Source organism: Leishmania braziliensis, chromosome 32, assembly GCF_000002845.2.
Source record: "Leishmania braziliensis MHOM/BR/75/M2904 complete genome, chromosome 32".
In the NCBI taxonomy this organism is placed as follows: domain Eukaryota; phylum Euglenozoa; class Kinetoplastea; order Trypanosomatida; family Trypanosomatidae; genus Leishmania; species Leishmania braziliensis.
Window position 1 is genome coordinate 1,391,993 of NC_009324.2, and position 16,697 is coordinate 1,408,689.

General features: G+C 59.2%; 2 protein-coding genes and 2 pseudogenes across 4 annotated transcripts; all 4 read left to right on the plus strand.

The window, feature by feature from the left end:
* Nucleotides 1-1,768: 1,768 nt before the first annotated feature.
* On the plus strand, nucleotides 1,769-3,829 carry LBRM_32_3710 (annotated as a pseudogene). The gene has a single exon. A coding segment is annotated over exon 1 (2,061 nt).
* Nucleotides 3,830-5,264: 1,435 nt separating this feature from the next.
* Nucleotides 5,265-6,265, plus strand: LBRM_32_3711 (annotated as a pseudogene). The gene is given in 3 exon segments: nucleotides 5,265-5,870; nucleotides 5,872-6,059; nucleotides 6,061-6,265. Coding segments are annotated over 3 exon segments (999 nt in total).
* A 2,435-nt stretch (nucleotides 6,266-8,700) lies between these two features.
* On the plus strand, nucleotides 8,701-11,109 carry LBRM_32_3720 (conserved hypothetical protein; the record flags this gene model as incomplete). Its single annotated transcript, XM_001567671.1, has 1 exon — nucleotides 8,701-11,109. One exon carries the CDS (start codon nucleotides 8,701-8,703, stop codon nucleotides 11,107-11,109), a length of 2,409 nt encoding a protein of 802 aa, XP_001567721.1.
* A 1,218-nt stretch (nucleotides 11,110-12,327) lies between these two features.
* On the plus strand, nucleotides 12,328-14,475 carry LBRM_32_3730 (conserved hypothetical protein; the record flags this gene model as incomplete). Its single annotated transcript, XM_001567672.1, has 1 exon — nucleotides 12,328-14,475. One exon carries the CDS (start codon nucleotides 12,328-12,330, stop codon nucleotides 14,473-14,475), a length of 2,148 nt encoding a protein of 715 aa, XP_001567722.1.
* Nucleotides 14,476-16,697: the final 2,222 nt, after the last annotated feature.

The following is a 16,697-nucleotide window of genomic DNA, read 5'->3' on the forward strand; positions in this document are numbered from 1 at the left end:
GATCGTCGAGCACTGGTGGACTCGCTGAATCGGAAGAGTGGATGTCGACGTGCCTGAGAGACAGACGACGCCGCACGTGTCAGCCGCGCTCTCTACACTGGAGCACAGCGACTGCGCCGCGGCTGGTGAGGGCGTTGTCGGTTGCAGCCGCGTTGGACGTCCGCGACGCAGACGGCAACTGAACCGTGTTGTTGAGCGTACCGGTAGGCATGCTAGTTGCTTCGGTGTGGCTACGCGCTCTCCTGGTGCTCTTCCGCTATCAAACCCTCTCCACACAGGGAGGCACTAAAGCGCTGCCGACGAGTTCACTCACAGTGGACTCTGCGACATACGATGACGCCGAGATGCTCGTTGACACAAGCTGCGCGCCGTTCCGTGTGCATGTGGCGACTCTTATCCTTCCTTCGCTGAGCCGCTTTATCGCTGGGGTGCCCCCCCTGTTGTGAGTAATGTTTTTGGGCGGCGTCTTTGCTGGCGTTGCGGCAGCGATGTGGACGTCAGAGTTCCACGAGCTGCTCGGTGTGCTGCCGTGGAGCTCTTTTGTTGAACTTGACCCCTGCGCTGTGCGCGTGTGCGTCAGGGGTCGAGGAGGGCGACGAGACTACTGCCTCCAAAGTGCCTTTCGCCTCTGCGCACCTAAAAGACAGTCATCGCTGCTCGGGCTCAGAAGCGCATCTCCGCTCAGATGTACAACCTGTTTGAAGCAGTCAAGACACTGGAGTCCGCCTTGGTCGACCCAACAGCGGAGGAGTCGTTGCCGGCGCAGGAGTACGTACGGGCGTCACTGCGATGGTCGGAAAAGGTCACACAGCTTCTGAGTGAGATGCTGAGCGCTTTGGAGGCAGAGATACGCGTTGCCCGCGCCGCGGCAGGCTCTGCGAGGACATCAAACCGATTTCCCGTACACCAAGGACCGCTGGTTTCGCTGCTGCTGTCCACTGCCAACGGTCTGCTTCGCTTGCTTGTGCAGCGCATGCAGCAGCTGATGGAGCCGATGCTCGACAGAGTCCTTTCCCCAGCGAGTGCAACCAGGACGCTGTCGGTGGTGACCGTTGACTTTTTCTCGCCATTTCTCAGTGCTATGGACGTGTGTGTGTGTGTGTGTGTGTGTGTGTGTGCTTCCACACATCCGCAACGCGACTGTCGCGCTGACGGCGGCTATTCTTTACACATCTGAGAGCGGCACAAGCGGTGACAGGCACGGGCATGCGGGTGATGTAGCTGCGATAGCTGCGCTCTTCTGTTTCCCTGAGCATGCGTCCGAGCTGCAGGGTCTGCTGGCTCGCATGCACCGCACCACGCTGCACTTCACGTCCTTGCTTGCCCAACTACACCTACGCTGCCAGCAGCAGGCGCTCTTTGGTGTCCTGCTGGGCTCCACGTCTGAAAGCTGCACCAGCTCGCAAGAGTGTGACTTCGCAAAACAGACGGTGATGTGGCTTGAGTCGCTGTACGCTGGTACCACTGTGGCTTGTGCTACCGCCGCTTATCTTGTCTAGCGCCGTACGGGTGCTCCTGAACGCACTATTGCGTTCGCGTGCGTGTCTGCTCTCCGGGGTGGTCTACAGTGCGCTGGAGCCAGTCTGTTCAACCGTGGGTGGCGTCGCCGAAGGTGTGACTTTCACCGACGCCTACCTGCTCGCCCCGGTTGTTTACTCCCTCTAGGAAGGCTGCACCAGCGGCGGCGACGAGGTGAGCTGCGCGGCATCGTACACAGTTTTGTTTAATTGCTACTGCGGCGACGAACCAGTATACGGACACAGTAGACATGTGCAGGACGTTGCTGTTGTCGCTCATCGCTGTTTCGCCGGCGTGCGTGCGGTGCCTCGACACGTTTCTGCTTGAGACGCCGCTAGATGTCGCCGTGCCTCGCCTTGTCGGTGTGGGACGGGAGCTGGCGGAGCTGCGAACTCAGGCAGCGTTGCGGGCAAAGCTTATTCAGCTGCCCACCTCTGCGAGCAACGCTGCCTGAGCTTCAGTGTCCTGACGTGTAATTTCTCGGTTGCTTGATGGTCTTTGACGGCCTCCTGTAGGTCCCTAGCGGCAACTTTACACGCGGTCACCCGATCTCGAAGTCAACACTCCAGCTGGCATGTGCGTACATCAGCCAAGCCATTGCGCGCGATCTGCTAGGCCTCTTAGTGCCACCGCACTTCTCGTTACTGTGCCCGCTGGTGACGCAGTCTGCGTGTAGCTGTTCCACAGGTGGTGAGGCGAAGCGGAGTGGGCGGGAGATCGTCACATTCACTGTCGCCGCTGCTGCTGTGTCATCTCTCCGGCGCACCGCGCAGGCAGCCCAGCCTTGTCCACGGTGGTGCTGCCCGCCATCACGGCACATCATCGACTGAAGATGTGACGGGCCCCCTGTGCCTCCAGCGAGATCAAAGTAGTCCAAAAGGATATCAGAGGCGCTGCGACGGTTGGCCACCGAGGCGTGGCCCTGCGTGGGTATCGCTGCGTAAAGGCGGCAGAGGTGGTGCGCTACTTGCTGGCTCTCCTGCAGCTGCCGACCGCGGTGGACTGGGCGCGGCAATCGATGGACACACCCACCCCAAACTCGCTGCGTGTGCTGCCGCGCGCGCTGGAGGGCGCAGTCTTTCATGCCGTTCAATGAAGTCGAGATTACGTCTCTCTCATTGCCACCGTCGTCGTCAGCAACGCCGCCGGCATGTGAGGGGGCCACAGACACTTTTTTTTCCTGCCACAGCGCTGTTGCTGCTGAGCCTCGTTCACCACGGACTCCTTTCGGTGCACGCTGCACACATGCGATGGCAGGACTCGCTGCAGAGCTGACCGTGCCTACACCGTCCAAGCGCAAGCCGCTCGTCGATGTCGTCGTTGCTAACTGATACGTCGACAGCCGCACGGCAGTGGCGCTGCTGCGCGTTGCTGGGCGTCATGGTGTGCTTGAACCGACTCTTAGCGGTGAGCCAAACTGGCCCGCGTATGCAGCCGCACCGAACTGCTGCACACACGTGGTAATTCACCGCAGGCCAGCTTCTGCCTGCTGCTTCAGCTTGCCGTGCAGGCGGATCTGCAAGCTATGCAGGGTGTCCTTCTGGGCCACATACACGGCCTCGTGCTCTACCTCGACGACGTGGGCGACGTATCGGTTTCACACAAGCTACCACCACACCAGCCCAGGTCGATCCACGGCGATGTGGCATCGCGGCACTGGCTGCCGCACGGGTTCCTGCAGTCCGGAGGTGCTTCAGCCAAGGTTACTCTGTACCCCACTGGCCCCACGGCACAACATGGCCCCAGCACACCAGCAGCCATAGAGGCGGCAGTCTCCGCATCTTCCTTCCCACGCGATGCCTCTGCCTTCAGCTTGCACCAAGGCAGCAGCGGCACCACCGTTCTCGACGATCTCAAGCGCGCACCACCCGTGGTACTGTCGAACAAGTCGCTGTACGCCATGATGGACGAAGTCGTGGTGCGCGCGCTGAGTCGTCCCGATGCAGCAGGGAGCCCCAGCAGCGAGGGCGACACTGCTCACGCCTTCTTCTCGCGGCTTTGTCGGGTGATGGAGGACACGTTGGCGTTGTGGTTGCGCTTCTACAGTGACGTAATGCCATACTTCTATCGTGACCTCGTACCATCTGCGGAGATGGTGGTTGGCGTGCTTCTCTGTGCGCCCGAAGGCCGGCAGCACACGGGGTTCCTTGCTGCTCGTTTGCTGTTGTGTTTTCGCATGTGGGGGAGGAGTCCATCTTTTTCCGGTCCTCCTCCTGCTCGTATTGTTTGCCTCCTGCTGTCAGTGGCTCCAAACTCTGCCAAATGCGACTTTAGAGGGGCACGTGGACAAGTGTGCACACGTGTTTGGTGAGTGGAACGCCGGGGGTGGGTGGGATGCACCTGTGCCAAATCGACTCGTGTGCCCGAGGAAGGAGATCGACACAGAGACACCCCGAGACTGCAGTAGCTCCTCTTTTCGCTTCTTCACCTTGCACGTTGGCGCCGCTGCGAGCACCTGGGCAAATAAATGTGAGCTGACAAACATACACCCAGGTACATATTGAAGCAGAAACTGCTACGCACTCTCTGTCGGCGCGCTTAGCCTCTCTCTATCTCCCTCTTTATCTCGTCCTGAGAAGGCGACACGGGAATGAGGAGTGGCAGCCGTGAAGACGACTGCGAGGTCCTCGGCTGCGCTTTTCCCGACGCCACCACGGAACACCTCTGCCCTTCTCAAGGCAACCGCTTTAGCGAGGCAAGGCACGGTCATCACCATGCCAGGGGGGGGGGGCAGTGCTGGCGGCAACACCGAGGGGTGCGCTGTGGCATTCACAAGAACCACTTACGGAGTCGTCAACCTCAGCTTGAATGGTCTCTCCAGCGCGCTCCGCGCTCGCAGAGCAGATGTAGTGTCGCAGCGGCTGATGTTTCATGCCCGTTCTGCACCCTCCTGTCGTATTGACCCCTCTCTTCTGGGAGGCGCCCTCGATACAGCCGGAGAAACTGAGCTGAACTCCTCTCCAGCTACTGCTACTGTTGCCTCGGGGTCGTCCACGTCACCCACCACAGAGTCCGCTTGTAACTCCCACAGCGTTACCACGGCTTCTCTGTGGTCGCTATGGTCGGTACACTATCCGCAGCGACACAGTACCCATCGCGGCACCCAGCTGAACTCCGACCCACCAGTGATGCTCGCCGGAGCCACGCGACTGTCGCCGCAGCCACAGTCGTCCACATCGTTGTACCTCTCATTTGTCTGTGCATCCACGCCTTTGCCCTGATGCAGCATTTCATCAGCAGTCAGCGCCAACGCGCTGTTCAGGGCACTAACTGCTCACAGCAGTGCTGGACAGCCATTTTGTCGACAGCGCACCGTTTTTCCGCCATCAAGCCGGCGCTGGCGCTGCCCTGCTCGAACGTGAAGTCACACAGTGATGCCCGCCAGCTGATGAGAGCGAAGACGCGTCTGCGTACGGCGACGATGAGCCGCGGTTGAGTGTGACAGTGTTGCCGCAGCGGTGCTGCACCGAGCCCACGCATCACACTAACCTGTGTCTCTTGTTCAAGCGACTCGGCAATGCACCTTCACCTATCACTGCCGGATAGAAGAGAGGAGCCGAGGCGAAGTCATCGACTCTCCCCCGCAGCGCCTCCTCCCACTGCGTGCGCTTCTCCGAGGACGATATCAAGTCTAACCACGGTACGTGGCAGGAGAATGCGTACATGCGTCTAGTGGTCGTGTACAGCGGTCCGTGGTACGCCTATGCACTTCTTGTTCTCTTTGGCTTCTTCTCCTCGTGCTCTCGTACGTCGGCGTGCCGCATCTGGTAGAGGACCAGTTAAAGCTGAGGGATCACACAATGTCAGTGGCGTTTGTGAACTTACTCTTTGTAGGGATGGGGGCCGCCACGCTGACGCTCCACCTCATGCTGTGCTGGCGGCCAGAGAAAGAGGTAGCGCAAGGCTTTGTCGAGGACGCTGGGCAGCGACGAAGACTACCGCAACTGTGGCCCTAATGTGTGCTCCTTCTGAGCGGGCCTGTCGCGGCTATTGCTGTGAGCCACTCCATCAGCCCAATCGTGGCAGTCGTCATGGTAATTTCGCTCGCGTGCCACCTGGCCGCGGCGCACCACAACTGCGGTTACAGCGGTGGTCGTGTGACACACTGGGATACACTCGGGTGCGTGACGGCTGGTCTTGGCGCAGCTCTAGTGATGCTCGGTGGTGTACGACAAGGGACGGTACACTATTGTGGCTCGCTGGGTATTGCTTTTCTCTCGCTGTTAGGCCGGGGGCTGAGTGTGGCCATCTCTGAAGTGTGGTGGAGGTGCTTCATGCGGCCGCTGTGCGACATGAACCAGCAGTTCCTGCTCTCGACCTTACTGGGGGTGCGCACACTGGCGCTTGGCATTTGAACCCTACGTGGTGAATGTGATTCTCGCATTTGATGGAGCCAGCAGCACCGCCCTTGTTGGCGATTCTACCCAAGCCCTAGTCCCAGGTAAACTGGGCAAGGAACCGCAGTTATTGGATCGCATGCCTCTCATTTGCTACTGGTTCTTCCCTGATGTGATGCTGCTGCTCGGTGGGGGTCCCCCGCTCCCTCTTGTGCTGGTGCGCGTACCACGCCGTATTCTTCTATGCCGACCACGCTGTCAGCGCCGCGTGCATCATGGTGCGTGTCGTGCTCTCCGCTGTGCCTCTTGCCGTTGCTCGGGTTCTGCGCACTGAGTGGGCAGATACCACAGCGTCAGCGGTCCTGCGAGGGCCTTTGGCGGCCATGGCTCTCGGAGCGGCAGGTGACTGAGGTTCGGGGGGGGGGGAGGGTGGCGGCGACGGTGCTGGTGTGGTGAAGTTTTCAGTGTCGCCTCGAGGTGGAGATTCAAATTGTGTGGGAGAAATGCCGCTTCACTTTATCAGCACACAAGCACACACCTCACCAACTCACGCCTTCTCGGCAGAGGCGTCGACAGAGGACAGGTGCTGAGTTTTGACCAGTTGTAAAACCCCAGTGTCGCTTTCCTGCCGCCCCCCTCCCTCTCTTTGCACTTTGGAGTATCGCAGGAGTCGCTTCCTTGCAGCAGGCCGGGCAGGCGCTCTGTGAATCCACGGTGTGTTGGGTACTGGCGGCAGGCGCATGTGTATGCGCGAGTGGCCGGCTTCCTCCCTCCTCGCCCCCCTCCCTCTCCAGTGTATGCTGTGCTTCACCATCGTTTGCAGTCATGAGCGCCTGTGCCGCTCTTGCCCGTCACTGCGTTACCATGCGAGGTGGTTGATGAAGGGGGAGGAGGAAGGTGGCGTTTCAATCAACCCGCCATGCACCCTGAACCCCTCTCCCTCGTTGTAGGGCTGCTGCTGCTGCGATTCCCGCTCTCTCCTTTGCTGTTGTTGGCCCTTGCGCATGCCCACCCCTATCTGGTGCGTTGGTGGCTGCGTTGCATCTTTGCCTGTGAATGAAGGAGAAGAAGGGAGGACAGCGTGTGTGCCGCTTTCCTCCTCTCCTTCGTATTGCACTCTGCACCTCCTCTTCTCTCTCTCTCTCTTTAGCTCCGCTTTTCCCCGCTTCGTTTTCTCTGTACCTCCACCCCCTCTTCCTGTGGCGCATGTTCTGCTCATCATGCGCTCCCCGTGTTCGGGCTATCCGCCTCTTCCCGCCACTCTTAGAGGAAGTACACGCTGTTCTGCACCCCGCTTTAGGTCTGCTTCTCTTCGGCTGTCCTCTCTCCTACGTGTGTGTGTATATATATATATATATATATATATATATATATACATGTCTGTGCCTGCGCGCGACGCTCTCGTGTGCCGCCTCGGCCGCTTTTCCTTTGCTCCAACTTTGCGGTCACTTACACGGTGGGGTTGACGTCAGGGAAAAAGGAAATCAACGGAGAAATGGCTGTGCGGCGGCTGTCACGGATGACTGCACTCTGATTGGCGGGTGTACCTTGTGTGGATGTGTGGGACTTGTGAGTGACGGGGCACACGTGTGAGTGCTGCATCGCAGACTCTGCCCACCTTCTTCTCCGCTCTCATTACCTCTTTCTATCCGCTTGCCCCCCTCTCTCTCCCTCGAGAGGCTGCCGTTGTGCATCACGCTGGCGTCTGAGGTGCTTCTTGTCGCGACTTCCACGACACGTACCCATCTCCCTCTCTTTCTCCTCCGACTGCTTGGTGTCCTCCTCCACTTGATCTTCTCTCACTCTACCTTGCTCTTGTGGTTTCGCGGGGGGCTTCTTCATTGCTGTTTTTTTTTTTCACGTGCTGCTCTCCTCATTCCAACACCCCTTTTTTTTCTGTGGTGGCTGGATGGGGCGTATGAATGGTGGCCCATGTGCGCGCACGTGTACCTCCCCCCCCCCTCCTCCATACACCCCACCCACACTCACGGAGCGAGTTGGTGGGACGTGCTGTTCCAGCACACATTTGTCGCGTGCATCGAGAGCAGAAAAAACCACACAAGACATCAGCGCGTACGAGAGGCTAAGCGAGTGACATGTTAACTGAGCCCACTTTGTGCGCTCTTCCTCGTTTTCTCGTCTCAGGCGAACCACAGCGTAGACGCACGTTCTCCCCGCTCTGCAGGCCTGCCGCTCTCCTTACCTCTGTCAACATCATCGACTCTTTTCGTGGCGCACTGGGCACAGCAAGCCGATAGATCAACATACATACATACATACAGACAAAGATTGACAAGTGCAACAGTCCGTAGCTTCGACTCACCGATCTCTCTGCCGGAGACAGAGCACGACAGGGATTGTGTGTACTAGCGGAAGACCTCCAGGAGGAGCGAGAGAATCACGGCTCCAGCTTCGATAGTTGCTAGACACCACCATGGAGGAGTTGTTCGCGAGCCAGCTGGTTGAACTCCGAGCGGAGCAGAAGCGACTGGAAGAGCAGCTTGGGCACACCGCACTTGAGGTGCCTCGCGGAACGTGGTACACCTCGACCACGACAGCCACATCTGACAAATATCTGGAAAAACACCGCTGCGTGCGCGAGCTCATTGCGCATGAGGCAAACAGTGCGACTGCTGCAGCAGAGCCTGCAACCTCCACGCGTAGTGACGGTGGTGGCTGTACAGATGAAACGCCTCAGCGTAAAGATGAGGCTGGTGCACGAGGGATCTTCCTAGAAGCCCCAGTGACCGCCGGCGGAGCTGCCCGCACGAACTGGAGCTATCAAGAACGCCTCAGCGAGCTCGAGTCCCTCAAGCGCAAGTACGAGTCATACGCGCGGGAGGCCATGCGCCAGTACTTTAGCTCCGTGGGCGACTACCAGGGCTACAAAGAACGCCGCGAGAAGTCGATGAAGCATGTAAAGCCGTTTGCGTTCGAGTCTCGCGAGCTCATTAGACCACTGCGCATCCGAGAGAAGCGTGCAGAGGCGGAGCAGCACGCGCGAGAGGTCGCTGCTGCGAAGCATCGGAAGCCGTACAAGGCGACACCTGTACCGCCGTCCACTTTCATGAACAAGTATGAGCTGATGGTCGAGGAGTGGTGCCAGCGCAAAGCTGCGATCGAGCTGATGTCACGCGAGCGGGCCCGCATTGCCAAGGACGAGGCAGCCTTTGTGCGACTGTCCGCCCAAGGACTGCGCAGCACGCGGGAGGCGCTTATGGGTGTTGTATACGGGGCCAATGGTAAGCCTGTCACACGGGACGAGCTACGGCGACGCGCCCAAAGCACGGACGTCAATGGAAACCGGCGCAACGGACCTGAGGTACCACATCGTGAGGTTCCTCTTGAGGTGCGTATGAAGCTGTGGCCTGCTATAAGTGATCACGAGCGACTGCGACGCGAGCGCATCAAGTTCCTGGCGACCATGCGCAAGTCCGAGGTGGACGCGGAGGTGCGCCAAGTGATGCCGCTGCTAACGAGCCCTTCTCCAGCTCGCTGCTACGACGCTGCCAGCCTAGGTAGCACCGACGTGGCCGCTTTACTGGCCGCTACGAAGAGCGAAAAGGCTAGTGCGGCAGCCCCGTGCTACGGGGTTGGTCAGGCCGTACTTTCCGTTAGACCAAATCCATTGCTAGACGCGGAAGCAGTGTCCATGGCCGCTGCACCGTTACCTTCCACGATGCCGCCGCCACCAGCGGCTGCCAGTACTTCGTCTCCGCTCAGGGCGGCATTTCCTTCATCTCCCTCTATTACCACACCTCAGCCGCCCGCCGGCGTAGCAGCGGCGGCGCCGACGCCATCTCTGGCTGCCGTTCCTGAGCCGCCTCCAGGTGCCGTGGTGCCTCCGCCCCTGCCACTTGCCCCCCCTGCATTTACCATAGCACCGCAGCCCTCTCTCTTTACTGGTGGCGCTGTTCCAGCTCCTCCATCAGCCGGGCCGCCATCGCTACCGCTGACTACCTCCGCGCCCTCACCGGCACCGACTGCACCGGTCGCCGCACCAGTCTCTTCAGTCACCTCAGGTGCAGTGGCGGGCGCGAAGGTAGCAAAGCCGGGCACGCAGCAAGATAGGGAGGCAGCATGGCGTCGCTACAATCCGCAGCTGACCTTCAAGCCGAATGTGCGACCCGGTGTGCCAAATTTTGAAGCGCTCTGGGCGCACAACAAGGCGGTGCTCGCTCAAAAGAAGCGGCAGCACACCACAACGGTGCCGCGGCCTTTTGACTTGACACTCAGTGCGCGGGACAGCAAAATTGTGGGGCGTCGGCCAGTGCGCAGTGCCTCCGCACTTGGGCCGCCGTACCGCCATGGATCGCCGTCAGGTGGTAAGCGGCGGCACGCAGCCGATACACCGCCGACGTCAGCCAGGGATGTAACGGCACTCCCGTCGCCGCTGAGCGGCGCTCCTCGCGGCACCCGCGCTCACGCGCTACGGACGCAGGCGATCTACTCGAATTACGTCAAGCAGTCAGAGGAACACAGTCTGACGGCGGAAGGTGATGCGCAGTACTGGAAGGCAGTGGCGCAGCGGCAGCGAGAGGTGCGGAAGCGACTGTCCGCGTACCTGGTCGATCATCATACCGAGCATGAGCGGACAATCCGGGAGAAGGTGCGTTCTCTGCGTGCTGCCATGCGAGCGAGCGAAAAGGCAGCTGCAGAGCGGCTCGCGGAGATCAAGCAGAGGGTCGCCGAGATGCCACCGGTGTTCGCAGAGCCGGCGCATCTGAACGAGCAATCGAAGGCGCGCGTGGAGGCGGAGAAGATCATCTTGCAGTCGCTGAAGGAGGCGGGGCTTGATGGCACCACCATCAAGCGCATCCTCACCTACCCGCCGGTCGCTGCAGCGGACGCCGCGACAGACACATTCGACACCAGAGAAGCGGATGTGAATAGAAACGAAGATGATGGTGCCCCGCCGACTGCGCCGGGCGAAGAGGACTCGAAGCCAAGGGGAGCACAGTCTAGCCCGACTGCACACAGTCCTCTCAGCGACCAGTCAAAACCCTCGAAGCACGACTCCAGCGACAGTAATGACAGCAGTAGCGATAGAAGTATTTCAGACAGCAACAGCAGCAGCAGCAGCAGCAGCGGAGGCTCTACTAAGAAGTCTCCGCCTGGCAGCTCCGTGAGCAAACGATCGCCCTGTCCCTCTATCTCGATGCTCGCTGTACCGGTGCCGAAACCGGTGGTGGCGACCAAGAAGGACGCTACCGATTACAGTGATGACAGCTTTGAATCGTCTGATAGCGACTAGGCGCAGCGAGGACTAGGTACTTCCCTCCCTCTCATCTTTCCCTTGTTGCTGTCTACCACGCCCTTCTTCAAGGGATTCTGATGGCGGCAGCGGATCGAGGAAAAGCACGCGTACCCCCCCTGCGCGCCAGTACTTGTACAGAAGCGTGGGAGGTGTACGCGATATTTCTTCTCGTTGTTGCTGCTCGTTTGAGGCCCCTCCGGATACCTGTGTGTGTGTCTGTGCCCGCATGAACATGTGTGCGCGTCGTGAGCTAATGGTCAGGCCGGGTCGATTGGGTATCTGGTTGCACGTGATGAGCGTGGTGAAGAGCGTGTATGGGCCTGCTTGTCCTTCCCCTCAGCAATGAGTCATGCACACAGAGAGAGAGAGGGCGAGAGACGGGCAAACTGAGAGACATCGTCACACGCTCAGCGAATCATGTCTAGAGGATGTCTCTCTCCCTCCCTCCCTTCCTCTCTCTCTCTGTGTGCATGTCTCATCCACCGACGTACATGCAAAGGAGGTGATGCCGATGCGTAGTGGGCCATTTCCTTTAGTTACTGCACGAATGGGAGGAGGGCAAGGAGATGATGAGAGGGGGGGGGTGTGGGCCGCATTGAAGAAGCTCGCGCGCCATCGCCAGTGCTTGCGTCGCCTGCACGGCGCGCGCGCTTTATCAGCGGATTCGATGATGATCATCGTATGCTGCATTTCTACGTTAGCGACGCCTCTCTTTCGCCAAGGAAGTGAAACTGTATGAAAGCTGAGACACTGCGGCTAGTTCAGCGGGAGCGCATCAAGAGGTGCCGCTGTTTGCCGAAGCAAAAACTCGGAATTCCTCTCTGCCCCCTTCTTGGTTTTCGAGCACCTTGTTCTCTCTCCCGCGCTGCGCTCGACCGCCTTCATGTTGCTAACTTGGTTGTTGGCATCCTCCACATCTCCTCTCTTCAACCTTCGTTTTTTTTTTTTGCCTTTCAAACGACATTACTGTTTCTTGGTGGGTAAAGATTCATCGAAGTTACACCCGACGTGCCCGTACTCAGCGTGGCAGCTTACATGAAGCTGGAATGGGTAAAGCGTAAACTCCTGCGCAAAGGTGCGCAGGACACCTCAGGACGCTGCTTTGCACCGCACCGCAGGAGCTCAGCTTCGTCAATTGTGGACGGCAATGCCGAAGCCTCCTCGCCGATGGCACCCACATCACTCAAGCAGAGCGCTTACGTGATCGCAGAGAGGATGGAGCCGTCTGGATGCTCATGTCTGCTCGTGGGTTCTCGCAGGCCGACACCGTCTTCGTCTTTACCTGCAAGCCCGCGTCGTCGGGTGGTGCTTCCTGGCATCGTGCCAGGCACAGTGCTGCGTACGCGCGCCTCTGTTGTCGAGTGGATTCACAGCTCCAGGCAGCTCCCGGCTTTCACGGAGTACACGGTACTGATGAGGGGTGGCAAGCGGGTGCCAAGACATGCGGCCGACTCGGGGTTAGGGACGCTGCCTTGCGGGCTGGCCGCTACAAATGCCTGTCAGCGGTGTCCGTGGATGGCGGTGGGAGGCAGCGGCGAGAGCGCCACAACAAAGAACGCCTGCTGGCGCGCGTCTCTTTACGCTGCGGTGCACAACGCGTGGGTGTCCGCTTCCGCAACGCGCGGTGCTACACACCTAACCAGCGCCCACGATGATGTTATGCGCTGCTGCTCCTTCCTGGAGCCTTTCGCGGTGAAGGTGACACCGAACCGACTCCTGGGCCTGCAGCTCTTCTTTGTGCCACTCGAGTGGTCCAACTCACCTACGTCATCGCTCAGTCGTCTCGCAGACTCCGCAGTGCCCGCCAGTAGCGCCCCTTCTTCTGCCACGGCGATGGTGTACATTGAGCGGGAATGCTCATCGTGTTCCCCATCTGTCAGCACTCAAGTGTGTCGCAGAGAGTCGGCGTTATCTGCCGCTGCTTCAGGCGGCGCCACGGGGCTCCCTCCAGAGGCACTCAACTTCGCGCAGGAGTGCTTGTTGGAGTCGCTGGAGCAGAAACGACTCGTCCCCGCTCTCCAGCGATGGGCTGCACAGCTTCCCACCTCTATCCAGGCGCGTCTTCTTGGCACCTTTATCTCTCAACCCTTCATGCGGGCCCCGCACTCCGTACGGACTACATCGTTGCAGGTGACTCTCGTGGTGGAGCGCAACACAGACGTACTCGGGATGCAGAGCCCTCTGTGCAGCCCGTCCCACCCCGCCGATCTCCTTTCCACGGAGGAGCAGCAACTTGTGGAGGTGGTCACCGCGGCGGCGCCGCTGATCCATGAGATCGAGGTGCTTGTGTGGGTGCAGGGCACACACAACGACCCACGAGGAACGGCTTCCGGAGAGGCCGCTCTGCATCGACTCTACCCGACCCTCAGTCGGGAGGTTTCGCTGGAAGATGTGCGGTGCGAGACTTGGCAAGGCAGGAATGACTCTGCCAAGGGTGAGGCGGAACCGCACGAGCTGCAGCGCGTGCAATTTGCGCAGACGGTTTGGTGCTGGTGCCACCCGCTGAGCAAGGAGCTGTCAGTGCACATACCTCCCTATCATGCAGCCTTATGCGCCGTTCCTTTTCCCTGGTTAGCTGAGGCGCGCCGCCGCCTTCCTCAGTCGAGGCACACCTCTGTATACCGCATAACGTCATTTCCTGCGCTCTCCAGCAGCGCTGCAGCTGGCAATGCCGCGCCAGCATTTCTCAGCGCCTGCTCGCAACGGCTTCCGTGGGTCCCAACTTTCTGGCGCCACCCCGGCGCGCTCGACGCCTGTTGCTCTGTGCTACTCAGCATTGTCCTCGAGGGCACGACCTTACCTACCATGGCAATGTCTGCCGTCACCCAGAGTGACACGCCACATCGGCCAGAGAGCGTCGAGGTGCACGCCCCTTGTGTTTCTGCGCAATCATTGGTCTCTGACGATGCAGACATCAGTGCAGCCGCTGGGCAAACCATCTTGGACGGAGCTGTCGTGGCACTTGCGAAAGAGGCGGAGCGCTCAGTCGCTCTCAGTGGGAAGTCGGAGAAGGTCGGTCATTTTTCCTCTGGTGGCGCACTGCTACTACCCACACCATTATCAGCATCACTGACACCTCGTCGCGTGCTCATATCCGTGCGAGAGGGCGATGGAGCCGCGGCGGCCGTGACGACGGCGTTCGTGAGAGAGGTACTGCGCTCAGTCCGTGGACAACCTGTACGCTTGTGCTTCTATGAGTGTACGTCCACGATGAGGGCCTCAGCACTTGGCGCGCAAGTTGCCGCGACACTCCACCACGCGCAGCATGTCGGTCAATCGTTCTCTGTCGACACAGGCGTCGTGGATGTTGATCCGCTCGCCTCGTCATTTGTGGCATACGCGTGCGTGGCTCTGCAGTCGTGAGAAAATAGTTGGCGAACCGTCGCCACACTACTCCTGCTACGCGTCTCCTTCGTCTAAGGAGGCAGGACGGTAACCAAGAAGAGTCGCAGCCGGAAGGGTTCGTGGTGTGTGTCTCACCCCCGACGCATGCGCCGCTCCGCTGTGGTGTTGTGTGTCCCCGCTCACTTCCGTCTGTATGTGTGGCGGGGGCGAGAATACCGCAAAAGTGGGGGAAAATGAATGCGAGTTCTACTGGCAGCCACCATACCAAGAGAAGAGCGCGTCATCTATGAGAAACGCATGCCCTACGAGGACGAGTGCCCCTTCACTGGCGACCGCCAGTGCTGCCTCTGTTTCCCTCCCCTCCCCCTCCCCCTTTCTTTTAGCTCCCTTGATAGGCGTTACGAGGTAAACCTGTTGCGCTGTGAATCATCTTGCTGCCCTTCCCTTTCTCCTTCCGCCGTCTCCATCTCCCTTCACGCTCTCTCTCTCTCTGCGGTTCACGCTCTCCATCCCCCTCCTTTTTCCTCCAATCGCGCCTCCGTATCGAATGTGTGAACGCGCTGCGCGTTGCGTTGATGCGGCTCTCGCCAGCACCCACACATCCCTGCGACTTCTTCTACACGGTTGTTCTCTCTCTTTCTGTTGGGTCCTCCCTGATAAGAGACTTGTGTAGCGGTGCGCCCCCCCCTTCTCCGCCTAGTCGCAGTGAAAACAATGTACCGTGTGTCGCGCCGCTTCCTCCACACGCCGTTGATTCAGTTCACGTATGCCCTTGCCAAGAGCTCCGGGAGCGCCGCAGCTCCCAAGGCATGCGCCGGCGGTCAAGGGACATCCACTGTTTCAACTACAGTGAAGAGCGCACCTGTGCAAACGATTCTCGAATCCTTTGATGAACTCCCGAAGCACCTTCGCCCGCGTGTATTTGACGAAATTGAGATGGAGATGATTCACATGGGCGGCGCCTCCTCGTATGTGCCGAAGCACCTCAAGAAGAAGTGAGCGGCGCGGAAAGTGCTTGTCACGCGTAGAGGAGTCAGTGAAGGAATGCGTGCACGCGCCTATTGCTCATCGATGCTTACCCATCACTCTCCCAAGTGCAGACACCCAGACGAGTTTTCGTCAAGTACATCAAACGCGAGGCCCAGCGATAAGCAGAGGTGCGCGCGCTCTCTCTATCTGTGTTGCACACTCATTCATCTACTGACCCCCGCAAACAGAGGCTTTCTCAACTGGAGTTTTATGTGTGGGCCTGAACCCACGAGGAGTAGCACCGGGAAAACAAATCTGTTGCTGTAGGGAGCCACTTTGGCTAGTGTCATGGTAGCCTGTAATCTATTCACTGTAGATATCTGCATGAATGTGCGTGCTTGACAGTGTGTGTTGGCGCACTTTAGGGACTCAGTTCACAAGTCCCCGTAGAATTCCTTGAGTCATTGCGCAGCGATCCATGCAGACCTCACCCCCCTTTTCGTCGCTCTTTCCATCATCTGGCGTACAAACACCCACAAAACGGCCTCTCTCCGCTCTCTACGACAGGGATCTCACAGCACTCTTGCCTCGGTGTACTCGCTCGCAGCCGCATCGGCACAGTTGCACAGCTATCGCGACAACCGGCGGTGAGCCCTCTTCCCCTCCTTCTTTCCTTGAGCCTTCAGTGTAAAGGCTAAGACGCAAGCGGGTGCGAGGGGGCAGTGACCACGTTGTTTAGTGCGACCACCCGCAGCAGCAGCAGAGGGGAACGTTAGAGAGTCAAAAGAATCCTTCAACCTTTTCCCGTTCTCCATGTAGTAGATACGTGTGTATAAGTGCCTCATGCCCACCCTCGATACTTCGCCATCAATCAGTCTCTCCCCTCTTTGTGTGTGTGTGTGTGTCATTGTGTAATTCGAAGACGCTTGCGTCGGTCCGTCTATGGACGCATGTTTGTGTTCGAGCGTTTTTTTTCTCTGTCCTCTCTTTACTGCCTCCCCCTTGTTGCGTGCTGTGGGGGGCTCGCGTGCTTGAGAATGCATCTGCGAGTTGCGCCTCGCACTTCCAGCTGCGAACAGAGTGGAGAGGGAAAAGAGAGACGAGTAATGAATGGAGTCGGTGCGCACGACATGCAGGGAGCTTTGCGTGGATGTATCGCAGAGCGCCGACTACAATGGGTTGATGCAGCAGCTCTTCGCTGCTGCATCAACCCATTGTCTCACGCGCATCTGATTCACCTACAAGCGCCTGTGCACATACGGATAGCCCGC